Below are 18,260 nucleotides of genomic sequence, written 5' to 3'. Positions count from 1 at the left end.
AAATCACTTCTGAGCAGCAATTAGTGTTTGGCCAAGCTTTAAAAAACTGCTTCTAAGTGTATTTTTCTCAAAAGTGCTTTTCAAAAAAGTGCTTTTGGAGAGAAGCTACTTTTTTCTGCTTCTCCAAAACTGTTTCTGCTTCTCCTCAAAAGCACTTTTTTTCCTTCCAAAAGCTTGGCCAAACACCTCAATTTTTGGCCAAAAGTGTTTTTGGCCAAAAAAAAATACTTTTGGCCAACTTTTGGCCAAAAAAAAATACTTTTGGCCAAAAAGAAGCTTGACCAAACAGGCTATAAGTCTGCTTCTGTATACAACCTCTGTGTATACAGTTGGTTGAAAAAATGCTATCGCACCATAAAATTAAAATCAATATGAATTTTCTAATAAAGCAAAATTCTTGAACTGACCTCCTACCGTAAATCAATACTACTTATTTATATTGGGCGGCACAACATTGAGCGAACACAGGTGTCCGAAATCTTATCCATTCCCGAAAAGTAAATAACAGACGGTACTTACGTGGCTCCCTTTCGGTGGAAAAAGGTATTATATTAAATAAATAAACAACAAAAGAGAAAATGACCTGCATAAGTCCAAATAATCAGTTGTGCCCAAAATGACTTGCGTTGATTTGACAAATCCCCCAGCTTCTACCAACTCCATCCACATATATATATATATATAAAGTAGGGAATAAATAAGGTGATTTGGCACCTCTTTTGGCCAAGAAACCTATTTATCTTTTTTCTCTTTTTTTGCCTATATCCTCATTCTTTGCTTCTTTTTCCCTTTTCTTAATTCTTTGTCTATTATTTTTATGTGGAGATATTGAGGAGTTGTAACAACATTGAAGAGTTATAATTGTGGGGTAAGGAAGAGTCACACCATTTTATTCATAAAACTAATAAACCGTTATATGTTCAATATTTATTTTACAATAATTGTCATATATCTTTCCTATTCATAACCCCCAATGCTTAATGTATAAATTTATGACACATTATTGTGTTTTCTCATATTCCTTTCATTGTTTGATTGATCAGATTGTATGGCATGTTCATAAAGTTATAATCCAACAAACGGGTCTTGAAATTTGAAAACTTGGATAGCTGAGCAGGATCTTGTGTTGGCATTTTACAATGCAGGAACGCAAGAGAAGTTATGCATATAGAGCAGGATAACTATGTAAACATAGTTATGCAGGATAATTATGTCTTCCTCATATTTTTTACCAAAACGCAATGACTATTACGGGTATCATTAAGCTTAATTTGCTTTTCTTTTCTTTTCTTTTTATCTAAATTATCAGTAAGTTTCCTTTAATTTCTATTATTATGAACTATATGTACTGAAAAAGAGATCATTAGCGTAACTTAGAAAATATTTGCCTTTACAAATTTTCTTTTATAAATTGTATGAGAAAATTGTTAACTGTTTATCTTTCTTTTTCTTTTGTAGAATTAAGCTATTGAGTTCTGATATGGAGGAAACATCAAATGGATTGCCGTGCATGCCTGTGTTTTCAGCAATACCGTTTTGGTCTTTGAGTTATGTTATTCTTGTACTACCTTTTTGACGAATAACGTGAAGTTACTAGAGAAACTTGGAAAATACAACTTTTCTTTTAGATTGTCTGAGATAATATATAATCTATGTGATTGTTAATAGATTATCTTTTTCTTCTTTTGTAGAATTAAGCTATTAATTTCTGATACGGAGGAAACATCAAATGGACATGCCTGCATTTTCCACATTGCATTGAGTTGTAGTATTATTTACATTATCAATAATTGCTCTTCCACTTTCCAATATTTTTTTAGTAAAAACAGAAAATATGTACTCTTTTTTATGTCGTTGGACTGAGTTAATTTTGTTTCCCTCCATTCGTGTAGCTTCTGGTTTTTAATTGTGGTTACTTGAATAATAAGGGATGCTGGCATGAGCTCGTGGATAGACAAAATATATAAATTGACGCACTTGCATCTATTTAATTCACTATTATCAAATCTGAAGATAAACACTAGGGGTATGAGAATTACTTTTGTTGCTTTGCAGTTTTATAAATTTGTGACTTTATTGTTAAAGAAAAATAGTGTGGGGCATGGAGGCATAGAAGAAAAAAAGAGGATAAGTACTATTCCGCTAATTTGTTCTCTCTTTTCATCAAAATTCTTTTTTCTTCATCTGAAAGAAAATTTAATAATGAAAAAATATACTTTATTGAAGTTTAAAATATAATAAAAATACTATATTTGATAATTTTATACATATTTAATAATATTTTCTTATATGCAAACACATGAAATATATTTTCTGTTCCACTTAAATTTACAGAATATTTATAAAAAAAATTTCACTGACGTCTTTTATAACAAATTTACTAGTTTTATATAAATGTAGCTGATTAGGAGAAGAAAATAATACAAATGTAAAATAAAATTCACATTTAAATCAAATATATATTCTTTCTGTTTTAATTTATATTAACATATTTTCTTTTTGATTTTTTCAACAAGAATAATTCTTTCCAAATTTGAAAATAATTTAATATAAACTTATTCTACCTTTAATGAACTATTTTTACAACAAACACAAATATTAGATCATGCTTAGACCACATATTTATAAGTCTTCATTTCTTTTTTAATCTCAATGTTCAATCAAATAAGTTTCCATTAATTAAAACGGAAGGAGTACAAAGTATCAAAATGTTTGCCAATTGCCATCATCATACGTCTTCTCATTTTTCTTCTTCTTATGTCATCAAAAATATAATACTAAAATTGAATAATATCAGAAAAAGAAAGGTGCAATTTCTTAGAACAGACCAAAAAAACAAAATGGGACCGAAAAGAGTATTATACTGTAGTCTCTGCCTTAAGACCAAAAATGAAAAGGACGCAGTCAACCTTCGAAATACATCTGCAAAGACGCTTATTGTTGTTTCACAAATAAATTTATCTTTTTTACAGTATCCAATATTACCAAAATGCAAGTAAAGTTAAAAGGGCAGAGTAAACGAGGTAGAAAGTTTTAGGCCTGGTTACGAGGCCCCAATGGAAAGATACATTTCATCAAACAAAATAAATATGTTAACACTTGGTATAACAACTGCCTGGAGGGCTATTCCTACAGCATATCTCAGACTCTACGTTTTTTTATATAGACGAGTACTGGTACAAGTAACTAATATACTTTTTATGAGATTTATTGTGGTGGTAAAATCAGCTTGTTCCAAAGTCCACCATTTCCCACCTAAATGGACGGAAAATGTACAGAACTTCTGGCGAGCCCCTGAATAGAAGAGCAACACAAACACATACGGCCGCCATGGCCACCATCGAGAACATCGCAGGCCTGTACAGTAGGGATCGGCTCCGACTACCATAAGCCAGCTTCTTATGACATAGCCCACAGGGCCGAGAAATGGGTCTTCTCTCGGTCATTGATATCTCTAAGCTGTTGGTTGCAAACTCTTCTTCTTTCTGGTTGCTGTTCTCAATAGATGGAACAATAGGAATATCAACCACTATATGTCCGCTGGTTGCTTTCTTGCTAATCTTCCTCTGCACCAGGTGAATGTAAGAATAATGTCCTCGCAGGCGTGCATAATCTTCTGGTGTGAAACCTGTGCTATCACGAGTATTCTTCCACGCTTCAATTGCCACCTGCATGAGGGGGCAATTTTAGCATGTTTAGTGAATACAGATAACTAAATAGATCATAGCCTCACAAAAAAGGTAATAACTGCATCTGACAGAATGTTGTATAAGAACGAGGTCTGCAACAAGAGGAATTAAATACCTTTCCAGGATCATCTGTCAATGCATCTAGTACCTCTTCAGATCCATCTATGCCAGCTGCAACATGAAGCGGTGTCAAACCTGCAGGCCCTACACAATCAGGTCTAAACAAGAATTCCCCGTCAATCTCAACCAGGGATTGGTATTCAGAACTTAGTTCATCTGCTACTTTCTCTGGAGAGTACGTTAATAGCAATTCCACCAGAGGCCTAGAATTCCTACGCACAGCTCTATGCAGAAGACCCATCTCAGTGAGAGCAAATTTCAAGAAAGAACTGTCTCCTGCGCCCACAGTTCCATCAAGAAGAACGTTCAACAGTTTTTTAACAACTGCACACCATTCATGGTCTACGCAGAAATCAATAAGCCACTTGAACCGCTTCAAAGGATAGAGAACAGGGTCAGGACCAAAATGCTCTAATCTAGCCTTCAAATTATTTCTATGAAGCAGCCAACCCAGTTCATGAATAAAATCCATGGCTTGATTTCTTGCTTCCATATTATTTATCTGTCCCTTGACATAATTAGCTGAAGTCAAATCTAGTTCACTCTCAAGCATACGGATCTCAGAGCAAACATCTTCCTCTGCAACTATGAAAGGGAAGAAGCTATTGCTGAGTCCCTGATCTTCAACCTGGATAACCAAAAGAATCTCAGCATGACTTAGAGTGTACATCGCTTGAACGGGAATGTGTCAGATTCTTTTGAAGTTACAAAATGCATAACATTGTGACTGTTACATACTGTACACATCATATAGGCACCAAATATCTTTTATAGCATAAACACAGTACTGTAGAAATAAAAGCAACTGATATAGCTAAGATGGTGTGCACAAGACTCACATTTCTGCAATATATATAATACCTCATGGTCATATTTTATAATTAAGAAAAAAGTGATAAATGTCTCCACATCTCGTACCATAGTAATTTATGTAATCCATTTGACTTGGTGTTCTCAATTTTATTTTCTATATCTCGCAAGGAGTTAATAAACTTTTATTACTCTGTTGAGCCATTTCTGAACTTTTTAAGAGATTAAAATCATGCCGAGCTTCCTCAAGACAGTAAAAAGGTTCCTTTTCAAAAAATAAAAGAAAAGAGCCGGTACTGACCAAACTTGGCCGGTAACGGCAGTGAAAATGAGAGACAGAATAAACTCCCCTAGTCAATTTTGACGAATCATGTTCAAAGAGAAACAAGAAGATGGAAAAGGTTCACCTCAATAAATCCTCTTCCAGTAACTGCTGGAACTGAACATGTGAAATTTAGGGATTGGAGCTTATCATCATTGTCAATGCCATCAACATGTTGTTCTACCTCGTTATTAGCTTCTGGAACCAGGTAATTACTTTCTAAAGCACAAAGCAACCTGCCAATAAAAAATGAAAGCAGAAAAACAAAGACTTAAGTTACTGCACTTCACTAACATATTTTGCTAGGAATATACCACCAAAATCCTCCTCAGATGATTGATGCATACCTTGTGGATGGCTTTGACAAATTATAGCCTTTGACTAAAAATTGAGCTCTCTCAGATACTGGCACAGCTATTGGTCTGACACTTAAAATTGTACTGTGCTCATTACTCCCAGAGGGCAAGGACATATCCAAAAGAACCTGACCTGCAGCACATAAACAGAACAAAGTAAAATCTCAGTGAAGGACAGTACTGATGCAAAAGTCGCCAGAAAAGATGTAGTGAAGCTGATTTTATATTTTGGGTTTGGGAAGGAATTTTAAATGGAAGAAGACATTAGATTTGAACAGACCATCACAAACAAATGCGATTTGGTTCTGCACGCTAATGTAAATCCATCCTTTTGTCCAGAAACTATCATCACCATGGACATCCAAAAGCCTACTCAGACTGGAGTTCAGATCATAACAAAGCTGTACAAAGCAATTAATTTACACGTCAAACAGTATTCCACAGACAGCCCACTACAAAATACAGGATTTCAATGAACATGCAGCACCTCTTCCCATGCAGACTCGGGAAGCCGCAGATATACTGTTAACACAACACAACCAGGCCTAATGTAGCTCTCAATCTCAGTAGGACTGCGAGATAACCAGTCAAGAATCTGAAATTTCAAACAATTCAAAGAGCATTTCAGAAAAAGAAAAAGACGGAGTTTAAGCCATCCAGAAACATACAACAAAACAAGAACCATGTGTACTCAAGATAATGAAATACCTGAGCTCGTACGACAAATGGAAAATCACTAGGATCTTTCCCGAATAGTTTAAAAACAATCCGATCAGTGCGTGTCTGCATCCAACCAAAATAAATTTTCAGTTCAGGAAAAGAAAGGGATATCAGGTTAACTAGTCTTGGTTGTTGTCATCTTCCTTCTCTTTCATTTTGTAAGATACTCTTTCTTTTATAATAAAATCACAAACTTGAGAACTGAAAAGTACTAGATATAAGTTGGCCGACACAGTGTTTTTAAAGTAAAAAGCACACAGAAGCGACGAGGTCTGAGAAGCTTGAAGTGCAATGGGAGAAGTGAAACACATCCTTAGAAGTGACGTACAAAATTTATGAAAGGTCAAAGTACCACATGTATATGAATGAGTACAATCACAAACAAGTATCAGTTGAAAAAACTAATTTTAGCGTCCGAAATACAATGATGCTGATATTAATCTAACACCTCAAAGCTGAGATTCAAAAAATCGACTGCTTCTTGTTGGTACCACTCAACGCATCACCTGTTTGAATTGCAAGCCTCTCTAAAGAACATGACTTTACCAATGAAGCGATAACACCTTGCTTCGCATCACTTTAAGCAACAAAAGATGACCTTTAACAATACTGAGCGGACTGGCAATTTGATGACATTCAACCTTTATCTAACTACATAATGCATCATAATAAGACCATTGTGCAATACTCAGAAACTGGCATGTTCTTAAGGATCAGAGAAACCATAATTAAATAGTAGTAAGAATTTTGCTGTCGGTTACTGGAACTAGAGCTTCTATAATTGCAGGGCAACCAGCTTGTTCGCGTTGCCTGGCATAAATCTTGGAGAAAAGGACCAGCAAGGGACATTTAACAGTTCGATGATCATTTCGAAACCCAGAGAACGATAAGTATTGCACTCTTAATGAATATTTTATTCCCTCTTTTTCTTTCCCCTGTTTTTACACTGTGTGTGAAAAGATCATCGAATATAGTTAAAGGCGAAAGTAGGAGAGATAAGGGAAATTCAGAGACAACTCAAGACAGAACTTGATAAAGCGGCACAAGTCAACCTCCAATGAAAGGAAGGGGAGAAAAACAGAAATCACCACAATTCAGTTTCAGAAAGTTTATCACAATGTTAGCGGGAAATTTCAAAAGCAAGAATAGACCACCAAAGAAAGAGGTGATCTAAAGACGAAAATAGAAACTCAAGTGTTACCACGTAGACAGATATTGACTTTATAATACTCAGAAACCAAAAGTGTAAATATGGATCTATAGTTAGCAAGGTATCCTCACACAGAAAGAGAGACTTCATTGATAGGTTTTAACAGGCTAAAGAATACGAGAAAACTATTATGATTCAAGCTATTGCCTCTGTCCCCTTGTCAAACTTAGTCCACTGAAAAATGTACCCAATTCTAAGTCTCGGGGTCCAGCGGAGAAAAGGTAACTTGATCCTATCTTTAGAACCATTTCAATAAAAACAAGAGTATAAAGAAGAAAGTAAAGAACGAAAAAAGAAGAAACCAACAAAATGAAATTTGCAGCACAAGTAAAACTGATAAATCATACTTAGATCATTATAGGAGTACCTGAGTGTCACCACTGGAACTGGAAGGTGACTGGGCAGAAGCGGAATCTGAATTACCACTTGTTTGAGGTGGACTTGACTGGTGAGAGTCCTGCTGTAACCAAGATGGGCACTGCACAGGGGATCTATCTATATCTTCTATATTGTCATCCGAATCAACATAAACATCATTCAAGTCGAAGTCAATCAACTTGCTCCTTCCAGTGGTACTTCCCCTGCCTTGTGCATAAGCTTGAGAATTGCTTTGAATTGGGGGAAACAAAATGCCTGGGCTTTGAGAAGAAGCCGTCCGCGCATCTTCAAGCCTGACATCATGTGCATCTAACCTTTTCTGAGGCATCTCAGCTGCCGAATTAGTGAACTGATGTTCTTTGGCTCTAGGAGGTGCCTGTGAACAATTTGAGATCAAGGAAGCTAATTCTGGATTTCGAAGGATTGACCTATTGTTCAGCAAGTTTGAAGATTCTTGCAGAAGTCCAGATAAGCTTTTATCCCCGTTCAACGAACCCTGGCCGGCAATGCTTCTTAGTAGATGGGCCAAAAGGTCCTGATCTTCAGTGTGGTTAGTTCCGTTGGCTGCAATATATGAAAATCATAACCTTGCAGTTAATTCTAAAGCACAACAACAACAACAACTACCACTTTCAATCCCCAAACAAGTTGGGGGTCTGCTTATGAATCCTCACTATAGCACAAGAAACAAAATTCTCAGAACCAAAAAAATAATTTAAAACTATTTGCAAATTCAAAACATAGCAGAAGGAAAACTAGGAATTACTCACAGTGCATATTGGAGAGCATTTTTAGCAGGCTCATCAAGGAATAACCACTAGCCTGTCCATCATTCGATGAATTGTTGTTAGCTACAGATTCTGATTGTGTCTTTCTCCTCCTTTTATTATGCCCAGCTAGGCGTCGACGACAACTTCGTTTTCCTTCATCAAACTCTTGAAGTGCATGAAACCTGTGTATCAAAAGCAGAATCTTTGGAATATAACCACAAAATTATTGAAAAAGCAATATCCCAAGATGAAGCAATCAAACACAGAAAACGATTAATTTTTTTTAAAGGGACTCACATGACTTGCCATCAATCAATTAATCAATCAATCCACTACTCAAAATTCACAGAATATTCTAGGTCAGTTATATTAGTCATTCATATCATTTCCACTTTTTTCGAACCCATTTCGTTCTTTTATTATGCCGGGCTAGGATGAAACCCGTGTTTATCAAAGCAGAATCTTTGGAATAATAAACACAGAATTATTCAGAAATCAATAGTCCAAACACAAACAACCAAACGCAGAAAAAGATCGAATTTTTTAAAGGATTCACAAGACTAGCCGTCAATCAATTAATCATTCAACTACAACTCAATCCCAAATTATATAGATCGGTTATATTAGTCATTTTTATAAAGTAAAAAAGAAATACCTGCTGCACTGCTGGCAGAAACGCTGCATAACATTCCCAACGAGAGCTCTACTAGCTTTGGAGTGCATCTCACAAACTTTATGCCGTCTATGGTAGTCTTTAGCCTTACTTAGATCGGTCCCACAATCATCAACCTGACATACAGCTCTTGTAGTACCAGTAACAGGTGCAGGTGGAGCAGCGGCAGCAGCCAATTTTGTCCTCTTTTCAGCTACAGGCTCAGCTTGTCCACCAAGCTTCAACGAAAGGGTCCCACCGGAATCATTTTCATCAACGACAATCACCCTTCTCCTTTTCTCCAGTTCCCTCCTCTGTTGTTCTATCCCGTGATTTGTTTCATCTGAACAGGAAGATGAACTGTTGGATGAAGCCACCAGATTCCCAGTTTCGACGGGGAAGAACTGCCTGCTTTGGTAATTATTAGAAGGGTTTTGACGAAGAGGAGTCGCAATAAAAAGATCTCCGTCCCATTTCCAATCAGTTACATCCCACTCTAAGCTCCTCTTCCCTAATCCTCGCAGATCCGGTCCTCCCATATGGTAATAACGGTCTCCCACACTCGCTTCCATCTAAGCTCCTTTTTGTGTGTGTGTGCACGCGCGCGTTTGAAGATCTAAATCCGGAGATTTAGGTGATTGATGATCGGACAAGTTTGAATTACAGATCAAAAGTCAAAATTGAGAAGAAGAAAAAAAGAAGAAAGATAGAGAACTAAGAGAACTAATCACTAATCAGCTTCGGTACGGCCCCAAAAGTCGAGTACAAAGAGACGACAACCATGATACCGATTAACAGCAAGCCACATACCCACACCTAATTTCAGCGTTGACTAAGGGAAGGACTCGTGAATTTGAAGAATCTAGTACCGGAATTCAGATAATTTAGCTCAACAAAAAAGAAATAGCTTCTTTCCGGCGGCCAGGAAACGGCGGGAAGAAGGGGACGGCGGCGACCGACGGTGAAGAAAGGACAAAGGAAGGTGGTTAGGAAGTTGTGTGTGTGNAACGACAGTTGAAGTTACATCCTATGGGCCAAAGGCCATCGCCAATGATCGTCGACCCCGCTCGATGACGAAGGATAACGCTTCAACGACAGTTGAAGTTACATCCTATGGGCCAAAGGCCATCGCCAAAGATCATCGACCCCACTCGACGACGACGGGGGGGGGAGCGAAAGGTTCGGATGAATGATAAGATTAAAGAGGAATGTGAATGTGGATGTGAACGGAAGCGTGTTGTATAGGGGGGAGTAGTGGGTGTGCTCAGCTGTACATGTACTGATGCGGTGGTTTTGGTTTTCTCTTTTCCTTTTTCTTTTTCTTTTTCTTTAAGCAGTGTGTGTACTATATTTACTTTCTTATTTGCTCTCTTTCTTTAAGCAGTGTGTGTACTATTTTACTTTCTTAATTTCCTTCTTCTTTCCTCACGTCTCTCGCATCACATTTGTCCATGATAATTACACAAACTACTCCAATAATGTTCAATATTTTTTTACGTTATATTCGTTCGGCAATCTAGGACTTTACACCATTAAGCGCAAAGCATTATAGTATATACTATAACAACAATTTAGGAAGAAATATTCTCTTATGCTCGCCTTAATAATTTTAATAGAAAAAAATACTCCTACAAATATCTTTTTTGTTAATTTTTAATTGATCTCTTCGAAAAATATTATATATTTAAAATAACATTTCTAATGAATTGCAAAACCATTCCTCAATTATGCCACAATATACTCTAATAGCTAGTTGCGGAGTTAGGGAATTCAAAAAATGGAAGTACCGCCATAAATTTTAACTTACTTTTGTCACTTAGCTATACTAAAAGTTTGTCTTATGTTAACTAATTTAAAATTTTATATTTATACACAAAAATTATCTATACTTATTTACGCAATGCAATTTTTCGATGAAGGGTCCAAATGAATCCTCGGGTCAATTGAATTTCTGGTTCTTTACAAATTAGCTTTTAGTTTATGTTATTTTTACAAGAGAATTTTATTTTATACATAAGAAATCTCAAAATAACACACACAAAATCTGAAAAAATCTTTTCTTTTGTTTAAATTGTAAGTGACCATAAGGAAACCATACCCTCACATTAAATATAGCTTTGTAAGAAAAGTTAATGCATATGCATTTCGAATGGAAGTAGTCATCCGGTTATAATCTTTCCCTGATATACCTATATGAATACCGCGAACAGATTTGAATGAAATGATACTTTTAATAAACTGTATAGAGCAGCATGTATGTGTGTAGTAACCACTAACCACAAAAGGTATTTTCAGCATAGTGGTCTCATTTGAAACGTAATTGTATGAGAACTGTATTCTTATAATGTAATTGTATAACTTGAAGTCTTGAAGCAACAGTTAAGTTACATCATATATACCCTTTGAGGTTCGGTCAGTTTCCTAACTATACGTGAACATGGTGTAAGGGGTCGAATTCTGCCCACTATGGTAGCGACGACCCACGACTAAGCAATAGCCGAAGTAGAGGGGACGACCTAAGAATGTCAGAGCAAAAGCGTGTCCTTAGGTCTCGTCGTCTCCTCTAAAGCACGTGACCTATCCCTGTATTATTTTATTATTTTTGAGGGGGTTCTCTTGTTATATAAAGGAGAATCCCAATGTTGTAAAAGGGGGATCTTTTCAATAATAAGCTATCTTTTCTTTCTATTTCTCTCTCTCTCTCTCAACAAGCTTTCTCTTACTCTCTCTCGAATATCCAAGTTGTTGAAACAATCACAAGCATAATACATATTTCTAGGTCTAATTGTATTCGATTACGATTTACCTTTGATTCATTTTGATTGTTTTCGCTTACAAAGTAATTAGTATCTTTTGAGCCAAACAATTTGGCGCCGTCTGTGAGGATTTCGGCAATCGAAATCGTAGTTTGCACCTAGAACATCAAAAATAAACCACCTTCCTTCACACCCTACTGAAATCGAAAAATGGTGGAAAATGACGCAAGATTGAAAGCAATAGCAGGCGTCACAACCAACCTCATAGGCCCTCTCAACGAGGCCGGCAGAGAAAACATCTTGAGCACAACACCTGGTAGCACTCAAGAGGGAGGAATCTCACCCTCCCCATCTGAAGATCTGACGATCTTGCAAGAAAAGGGAGCTTCCACGTCTGTAGTCAAAGAAACACCACCCCCGGTGGTCAAGAAGCTACTGGAAGAATGGATGACGAACACCCTAGGCAGCTTACTCGAAAAATCGCCCCAAAGAAACATTAAGAACCCGTTGACGACAGACATCGCTACCACCAGTGAGCACGATACTGTACGTACAAACAACAAGCACACCAATTACCAGACCAGCGATGGCACACTTGCAGCCATCCTAAAAAAATGGAGGAAATGGAGAATGAAAACAAGGCACTTCGAGATCAGATGAAAGAGCATCAAGAAAGAGTAGACAAAATTCCCGGCGCTCCTAAGTTACTACCAAAGCGCGACGTGGGAAGATTCGTCGAACAACCATACAGCGAAGAAGCTGCACCTCACCCGATCCCAAAAACCTTCAAGATGCCACCCTACTTAAGGATATATGACGGGACGACGGACCCCGAAGACCACCTGATCCACTATGTGACCGCTGTGAAGGGTAACGATCTGTCAAAGGAACAAGTACCATCCGTACTGCTGAAAAAGTTTGGAGAAACGTTGACGGGGGGAGCGCTAACATGGTACTCACAACTGCCAGCCAGAACAATATCAACATTCGAAAAAATGGCGGATAAGTTCGCCACCGCCCATGCAGGAGCAAAGAAAGCAGAGGCCAGGGTCAACGATATCTTCGCCGTCCGACAACCGCAGGTGGGGGACTCAGGGACTTCCTGGCCAGATTTAACAGAGTAAGAATGAGCCTACCAAACGTATCGGAAGGCATGGCGGTCGCAGCTTTCCAAAACGGGCTGAGCAGAGATGGTTCGAGAGCAACCAAAAAGCTACTAAGCCGACTCATGAAGTATCCTCCCACCACATGCGAGAAGATCCACAACGCCTACTGTGCCGAGGTACAAGCAGACGAGGATGACCTCAACGGACCAACCCAGTGGCTCACGACGCTACAGTCAGAAGCAAGGAGGGATCGACGCAGCGAGGGCCGGCGGGAACAATCCTCGCGCTTCAACAAAGAAAGGCAACAGACTTACGTCAGATCCTCGCATCCACCAACGCAACAGAAGCACTGCAGCGACATGTCTCCCCACTCCGTAATGAAAGAGGTATGCCCCATTTATTATCCGCCCATAACTTTTGCGTGTCTCCCTCAGAAATAGTGTACGCATTGGAGAAGCTGGGCACCAAGGTACAATGGCCGCAGAAGATGAAATCAGACCCCGCCATGAGGAAGTCAAATGTCCTGTGCGAGTTCCACCAAGAATGAGGGCACAAAACCGAAGATTGCATAGGGCTACGGCAGGAGGTGGTCAGAATGCTGAACCAAGGATACTTGAGGGAGTTGCTCAGCGATAAGGCAAAGATCAACTTCGCACGAGGGCGGGATCAACCTCAAATGCCGCCAAAGCCGCCTTCGCCAGCATACACCATCAACATGATCGTCGGATGAGGCGACGATTCAGCAATCAACCATGTAAAGTTCACCACTTCGCACAAACTAAAGCGAACAATCGCCCACGAATGGTATGATGACTTCGAAGAAAGTATCACCTTCGATAAGTCAGATGCCGACGGTTTGTCTTTTCCTCATTATGATGCTTTGGTCATAACTTTACGTATCGCTGACACTGATGTTAAGAGAATCATGGTTGATGACGGAAGCGGCGCCTGTATTATCCATCCAAGGGTCCTCGCGCAAATGAGGCTCGAAGATAGGATAATACCGCGTTGCATAACACTGACAGGTTTTAACAATGCAGTGGAACGAACCTCCGGGGAGGTATCATTGCCCATTTTAGCAGGAGGAGTTACGCTGGAAACCATTTTCCACGTTATGAACCAAGAAACAGCCTACAACGCCATCATAGGACGCCCGTGGATACACGCCATGCGAGCAGTCCCCTCAAGCTTCTACCAAGTGATCAAGTTCCCCACCCCTTGGGGAATATTTAGCATTCGGGGCGAGCCGCGCACCGCGCAAGAGTGCTACCGAATCGCTCAAGACTACTCACACACCAAGCAGTTGAAAGGAGCAAGTGCGGAAGCATAGCAATCAGCCGTGTCGGGGACTAAGGTCGACCCGACAACGGAAGCTATCAAAGATCCGGAAGAAGCCTGCAAAGCAACGGTCGAGGATCTCAACCCAGTACAACTGGACAGCACCGACCACTCAAAAAAGGCCTACATCGGACACAGCCTCTGCGACCCAAGTAAGTACCATGAATTTTTAACTAACCACGCAGATCTATTTGCTTTTTCTCATTCAGATATGCCGGGGATACCAAGAGACATTGCCACCCACAAACTGAACGTCGACCCACTATATCCACCCGTGCGGCAAGTTAGAAGAAAGTTCAACGCCGCAATCAACGAGGCCGTCAGCGAAGAGGTAGATAAACTATGACGGTCCATAAGGGAATCAAAATATCCCCAATGGGTCGCCAATGTCGTCATGGTCAAAAAGAAAAACGGGAAGTGGAGGATGTGCGTAGATTTCACAGACCTTAACAAGGCATGCCCGAAGGACTCGTTCCCGTTACCTCACACCGAGGAGACAAGAAAAGACAACTTTCATCACCCACCAGGGAACGTATGCTACAGACAGGGGCGACGTATCAGAGGCTAGTTACCAGAATGTTCAAGGAACAGCTTGGCAAGACCATGGTCAGCAAACAAAGAAGACCACCTCGACCATCTGAAAGAAGCCTTTGAGATACTACGACAGTACGGGATGAAATTACCTCGTATCACAAGAGGTATCGAAGTCAATCCGACCAGATCAAGGCGATAGACGCAATACCTGAACCGCCAGAAGATCCTACACAAGCCGAGTTATCGGGAAGGCTCGCCAGATGGGCCATAGAGCTCAGCGAGCACGACATATGCCACTCCTAGTACCGACCTCTGGACCCTCTACACTGACGGCGCTTCCAACGCCTCGGGATCGGGACTGGGACTCGTACTCGAGGTCCCCACGGGCGAAATAATTCGTCAGTCCATACGATGCCCCGAGATGACTAACAACGAGGCCGAGTCAGGTCACCGGGACTTACCAGATCAAGGAACAGAGACTGCAGAAATATCAATCAGAAATTCACAAGTTGATGCCCGAGTTCGACGAATGCCGCCTGGAACAAATCCCGAGGGCGCAGAACGTCGAAGGGCAGCCACCAAAAACATCAACAAGGGAAACATAGTCACCCTCCTCCATTCAGCCATAGATCACACTGAGGTACTCTCTTTAAATCTAACTTGGGACTGGCGCAACCAGTTTATCTCCACACTCCCGCTTGCCAAAAGTACGCCCCCATGATACATCAACCGGGAGAGCCCCTACACTCAGTAACATCACCTTGGCCCTTCATCAAATGGGGATATCCCCAAAGAAATCAGCTGCGATAACGGCCCCCAATTCATCGGCAAAAAGATAACGGAGTTCTTTGACAAATGGCACATCAAACGGATACTCTCCACGGCATATCACCCCGCCGCCAACGGCCAAGCAGAATCCTCCAACAAAACAATATTGAACATACTGAAGAAGAAACTCGAAGAAGCCAAAGGGCTCTGGCCCGAACCAAACGCGGTTATACCAGTCGAAATCGGAGAACCAAGCCTGAGATATTCACATACCAGCGGAGCAGAAACGACATGGGATATAAGAATGACGGCTCAAAAGCAACAGGTCGAAAGGTATTACAACAGAAAAGCTAAAATACGACCGCTCAAAGTAGGCGACTACGTCCTCAAAGCCAAAACTTTGGCGTCAAAAGACCCAAGCGAAGGGAAACTGGGCACCAATTGGAGCGGGCCATATAAAGTCACAGCAGATGCAGGCAAAGGAGCATTCCAGTTGGAAACAATGGAGGGAAAAATACTCCAAAACAACTGGAACGTCGCCCACCTCAAGTACTTCCATTTTTAAGGGGCGTCTCCCGAGTCGTACTCTTTTTTCCTTACCTGAGTTTTGTCCCAATTGGGTTTTCTCGGGGAGGTTTTTAACGAGGCGGCGAAGGGGACACCCAGGGGCGTATAGAGACAGGTTTATCAAACCGGCCAGTCGACGCGTTCTCCAGGCTGATATAATAAAGGGACTAGCCTAGTTGAGTCTCCATTATGTAAGCAGCTAAGGCTACCTTCTCCATTATGTAAGCGGCTAAGGCCACCATGTAAGCGGCTAAGGCCACCAACTCCATTATGTAAGCGGCTAAGGCCACCTTCTCCATTATGTAAGCGGCTAAGGCCACCTTCTCCATTATATAAGCGGCTAAGGCCACCTTCTCCATTATGTAAGCGGCTAAGGCCACCATGTAAGCGGCTAAGGCCACCAACTCCATTATGTAAGCGGCTAAGGCCACCTTCTCCATTGTGTAAGCGGCTAAGGCCACCAACTCCATTATGTAAGCGGCTAAGGCCACCAACTCCATCCTATGGGCCAAAGCCATCGCCAATGATCGTCGAGCCCGCTTGACGACGACGGATAACACTTCAACGACAGTTGAAGTTACATCCTATGGGCCAAAGGCCATCGCCAATGATCGTCGACCCCGCTCGACGACGACGGATAACACTTCAATGACAGTTGAAGTTACATCCTATGGGCCAAAGGCGTCGACCCCACTCAACGATTACGGATAACACTTCAACGACAGTTGAAGTTACATCCTATGGGCCAAAGGCCATCGCCAATGATCGTCGACCCCGCTCGACGACGACGGATAACACTTCAATAACAGTTGAAGTTACATCCTCTGGGCCAAACGCCATCGCCAATGATCGTCGACCCCACTCGACGACGACGGATAACACTTCAATGACAGTTGAAGTTACATACTATGGGCCAAAGGCCATCGCTAATGATCGTCGACCCCGCTCGACAACGACGGATAACACTTCAGCGACAGTTGAAGTTACATCCTATGGGCCAAAGGCCATCGCCAATGATCGTCGACCCCGCTCGACGACGACGGATAACACTTCAATGACAGTTGAAGTTACATCCTATGGGCCAAAGGCCATCGCCAATGATCGTCGACCCCGCTCGACGACGACGGATAACACTTCAACGACAGTTGAAGTTACATCCTATGGGCCAAAGGCCATCGCCAATGATCGTCGACCCCGCTCGATGACGACGGATAACACTTCAACAACAGTTGAAGTTACATCCTCTGGGCCAAAGGCCATCGCCAATGATCGTCGACCCCGCTCGACGACGACGGATAACACTTCAACGACAGTTGGTTACATCCCATGGGCCAAAGGCCATCGCCAATGATCGTCGACCCCGCTCGATGACGACGGATAACACTTCAACGACAGTTGTGGTTACATCCTATGGGATGAAGGCCATCACCAATGATCGTCGACCCCGCTCGATGACGACGGATAACACTTCAACGACAGTTGAAGTTACATCTTAAGGAGCCTCGCCAGATTTACCATCGCCATCCGCTTGCTCTCTTTCTCGACCATCGCCACCGAGGCGGTAAGTCTCATTAAACCATGGGTCGGACTCGAGCCGGTTGACGTCCTCCGAAGTATAGCCTCTCGGTCAGGAGAGTCGGAGCTGTACCCACAAGCTACACGAGCGGCACGAGCCTCGCGCCACTGCTCCTGAACTTCCTCCTCAGAGACCCGTTCCGCAACAAGAAGTTTTTTATACACGTCCAATTTGGCCGTTGCATATATCCATATCTCGTGCGCATCTTGGATCGCATCCCCGGGACGTGGCGGGGCAGTACGCCTGAGGACATCGATCTCATCCACCTTAGCTTCGAGCTTGGCTGTCAAAGCCGCCACCCTACGATGAAGATCGGTTACCTCCGCCGCCACTCCACGGCTAAGCTCCAACTCCTCCTCTCTCAGTTTGAGGAGTGATTCCAGCTCGCTATTACGAGCCACAGCCTTCACCAACTCCTCATCCGTGTTCTCCAGCTCCGCCGCCCTGCGGCTCAATTGTGCCTCCCTCTGTTCGAGGCCTTCCCGGAACACCTGGAATTGTGCTGGAAGAGATCCGCCGCCGCTTGATGCTTAGAGCGATACCGTTTATACCTCTTCACCATCTTATCAAAAACGGTCGTTTTCTTCT

The 18,260-nt window shown here is 41.3% G+C and overlaps 1 protein-coding gene and 1 long non-coding RNA gene across 2 annotated transcripts; one reads left to right on the top strand and one right to left on the bottom strand.

Annotated features, from left to right (window-relative positions):
• LOC109227070 lies at nt 709–1,667 on the top strand. The gene is made up of 3 exons (XR_002068216.1): nt 709–868; nt 1,044–1,254; nt 1,459–1,667. It is a non-coding gene; the product is annotated as an uncharacterized LOC109227070 (long non-coding RNA).
• LOC109227069 (squamosa promoter-binding-like protein 1) lies at nt 2,891–10,026 on the bottom strand. The gene is made up of 10 exons (XM_019392069.1): nt 9,031–10,026; nt 8,376–8,557; nt 7,595–8,169; nt 6,006–6,080; nt 5,785–5,892; nt 5,578–5,698; nt 5,289–5,430; nt 5,027–5,177; nt 3,805–4,437; nt 2,891–3,668 (listed from the first exon to the last, which is right to left on the bottom strand). Exons 1-10 carry the CDS (start codon nt 9,597–9,599, stop codon nt 3,225–3,227), a joined length of 3,000 nt encoding a protein of 999 aa, XP_019247614.1. The 5' UTR covers nt 9,600–10,026; the 3' UTR covers nt 2,891–3,224.

The sequence above is a fragment of the Nicotiana attenuata genome, chromosome 6 (assembly GCF_001879085.1).
Source record: "Nicotiana attenuata strain UT chromosome 6, NIATTr2, whole genome shotgun sequence".
Taxonomy (NCBI): Eukaryota; Viridiplantae; Streptophyta; class Magnoliopsida; order Solanales; family Solanaceae; genus Nicotiana; species Nicotiana attenuata.
Note: the sequence above shows the minus strand (reverse complement) of the source record. Positions and strands in the feature narration are given on the sequence as shown.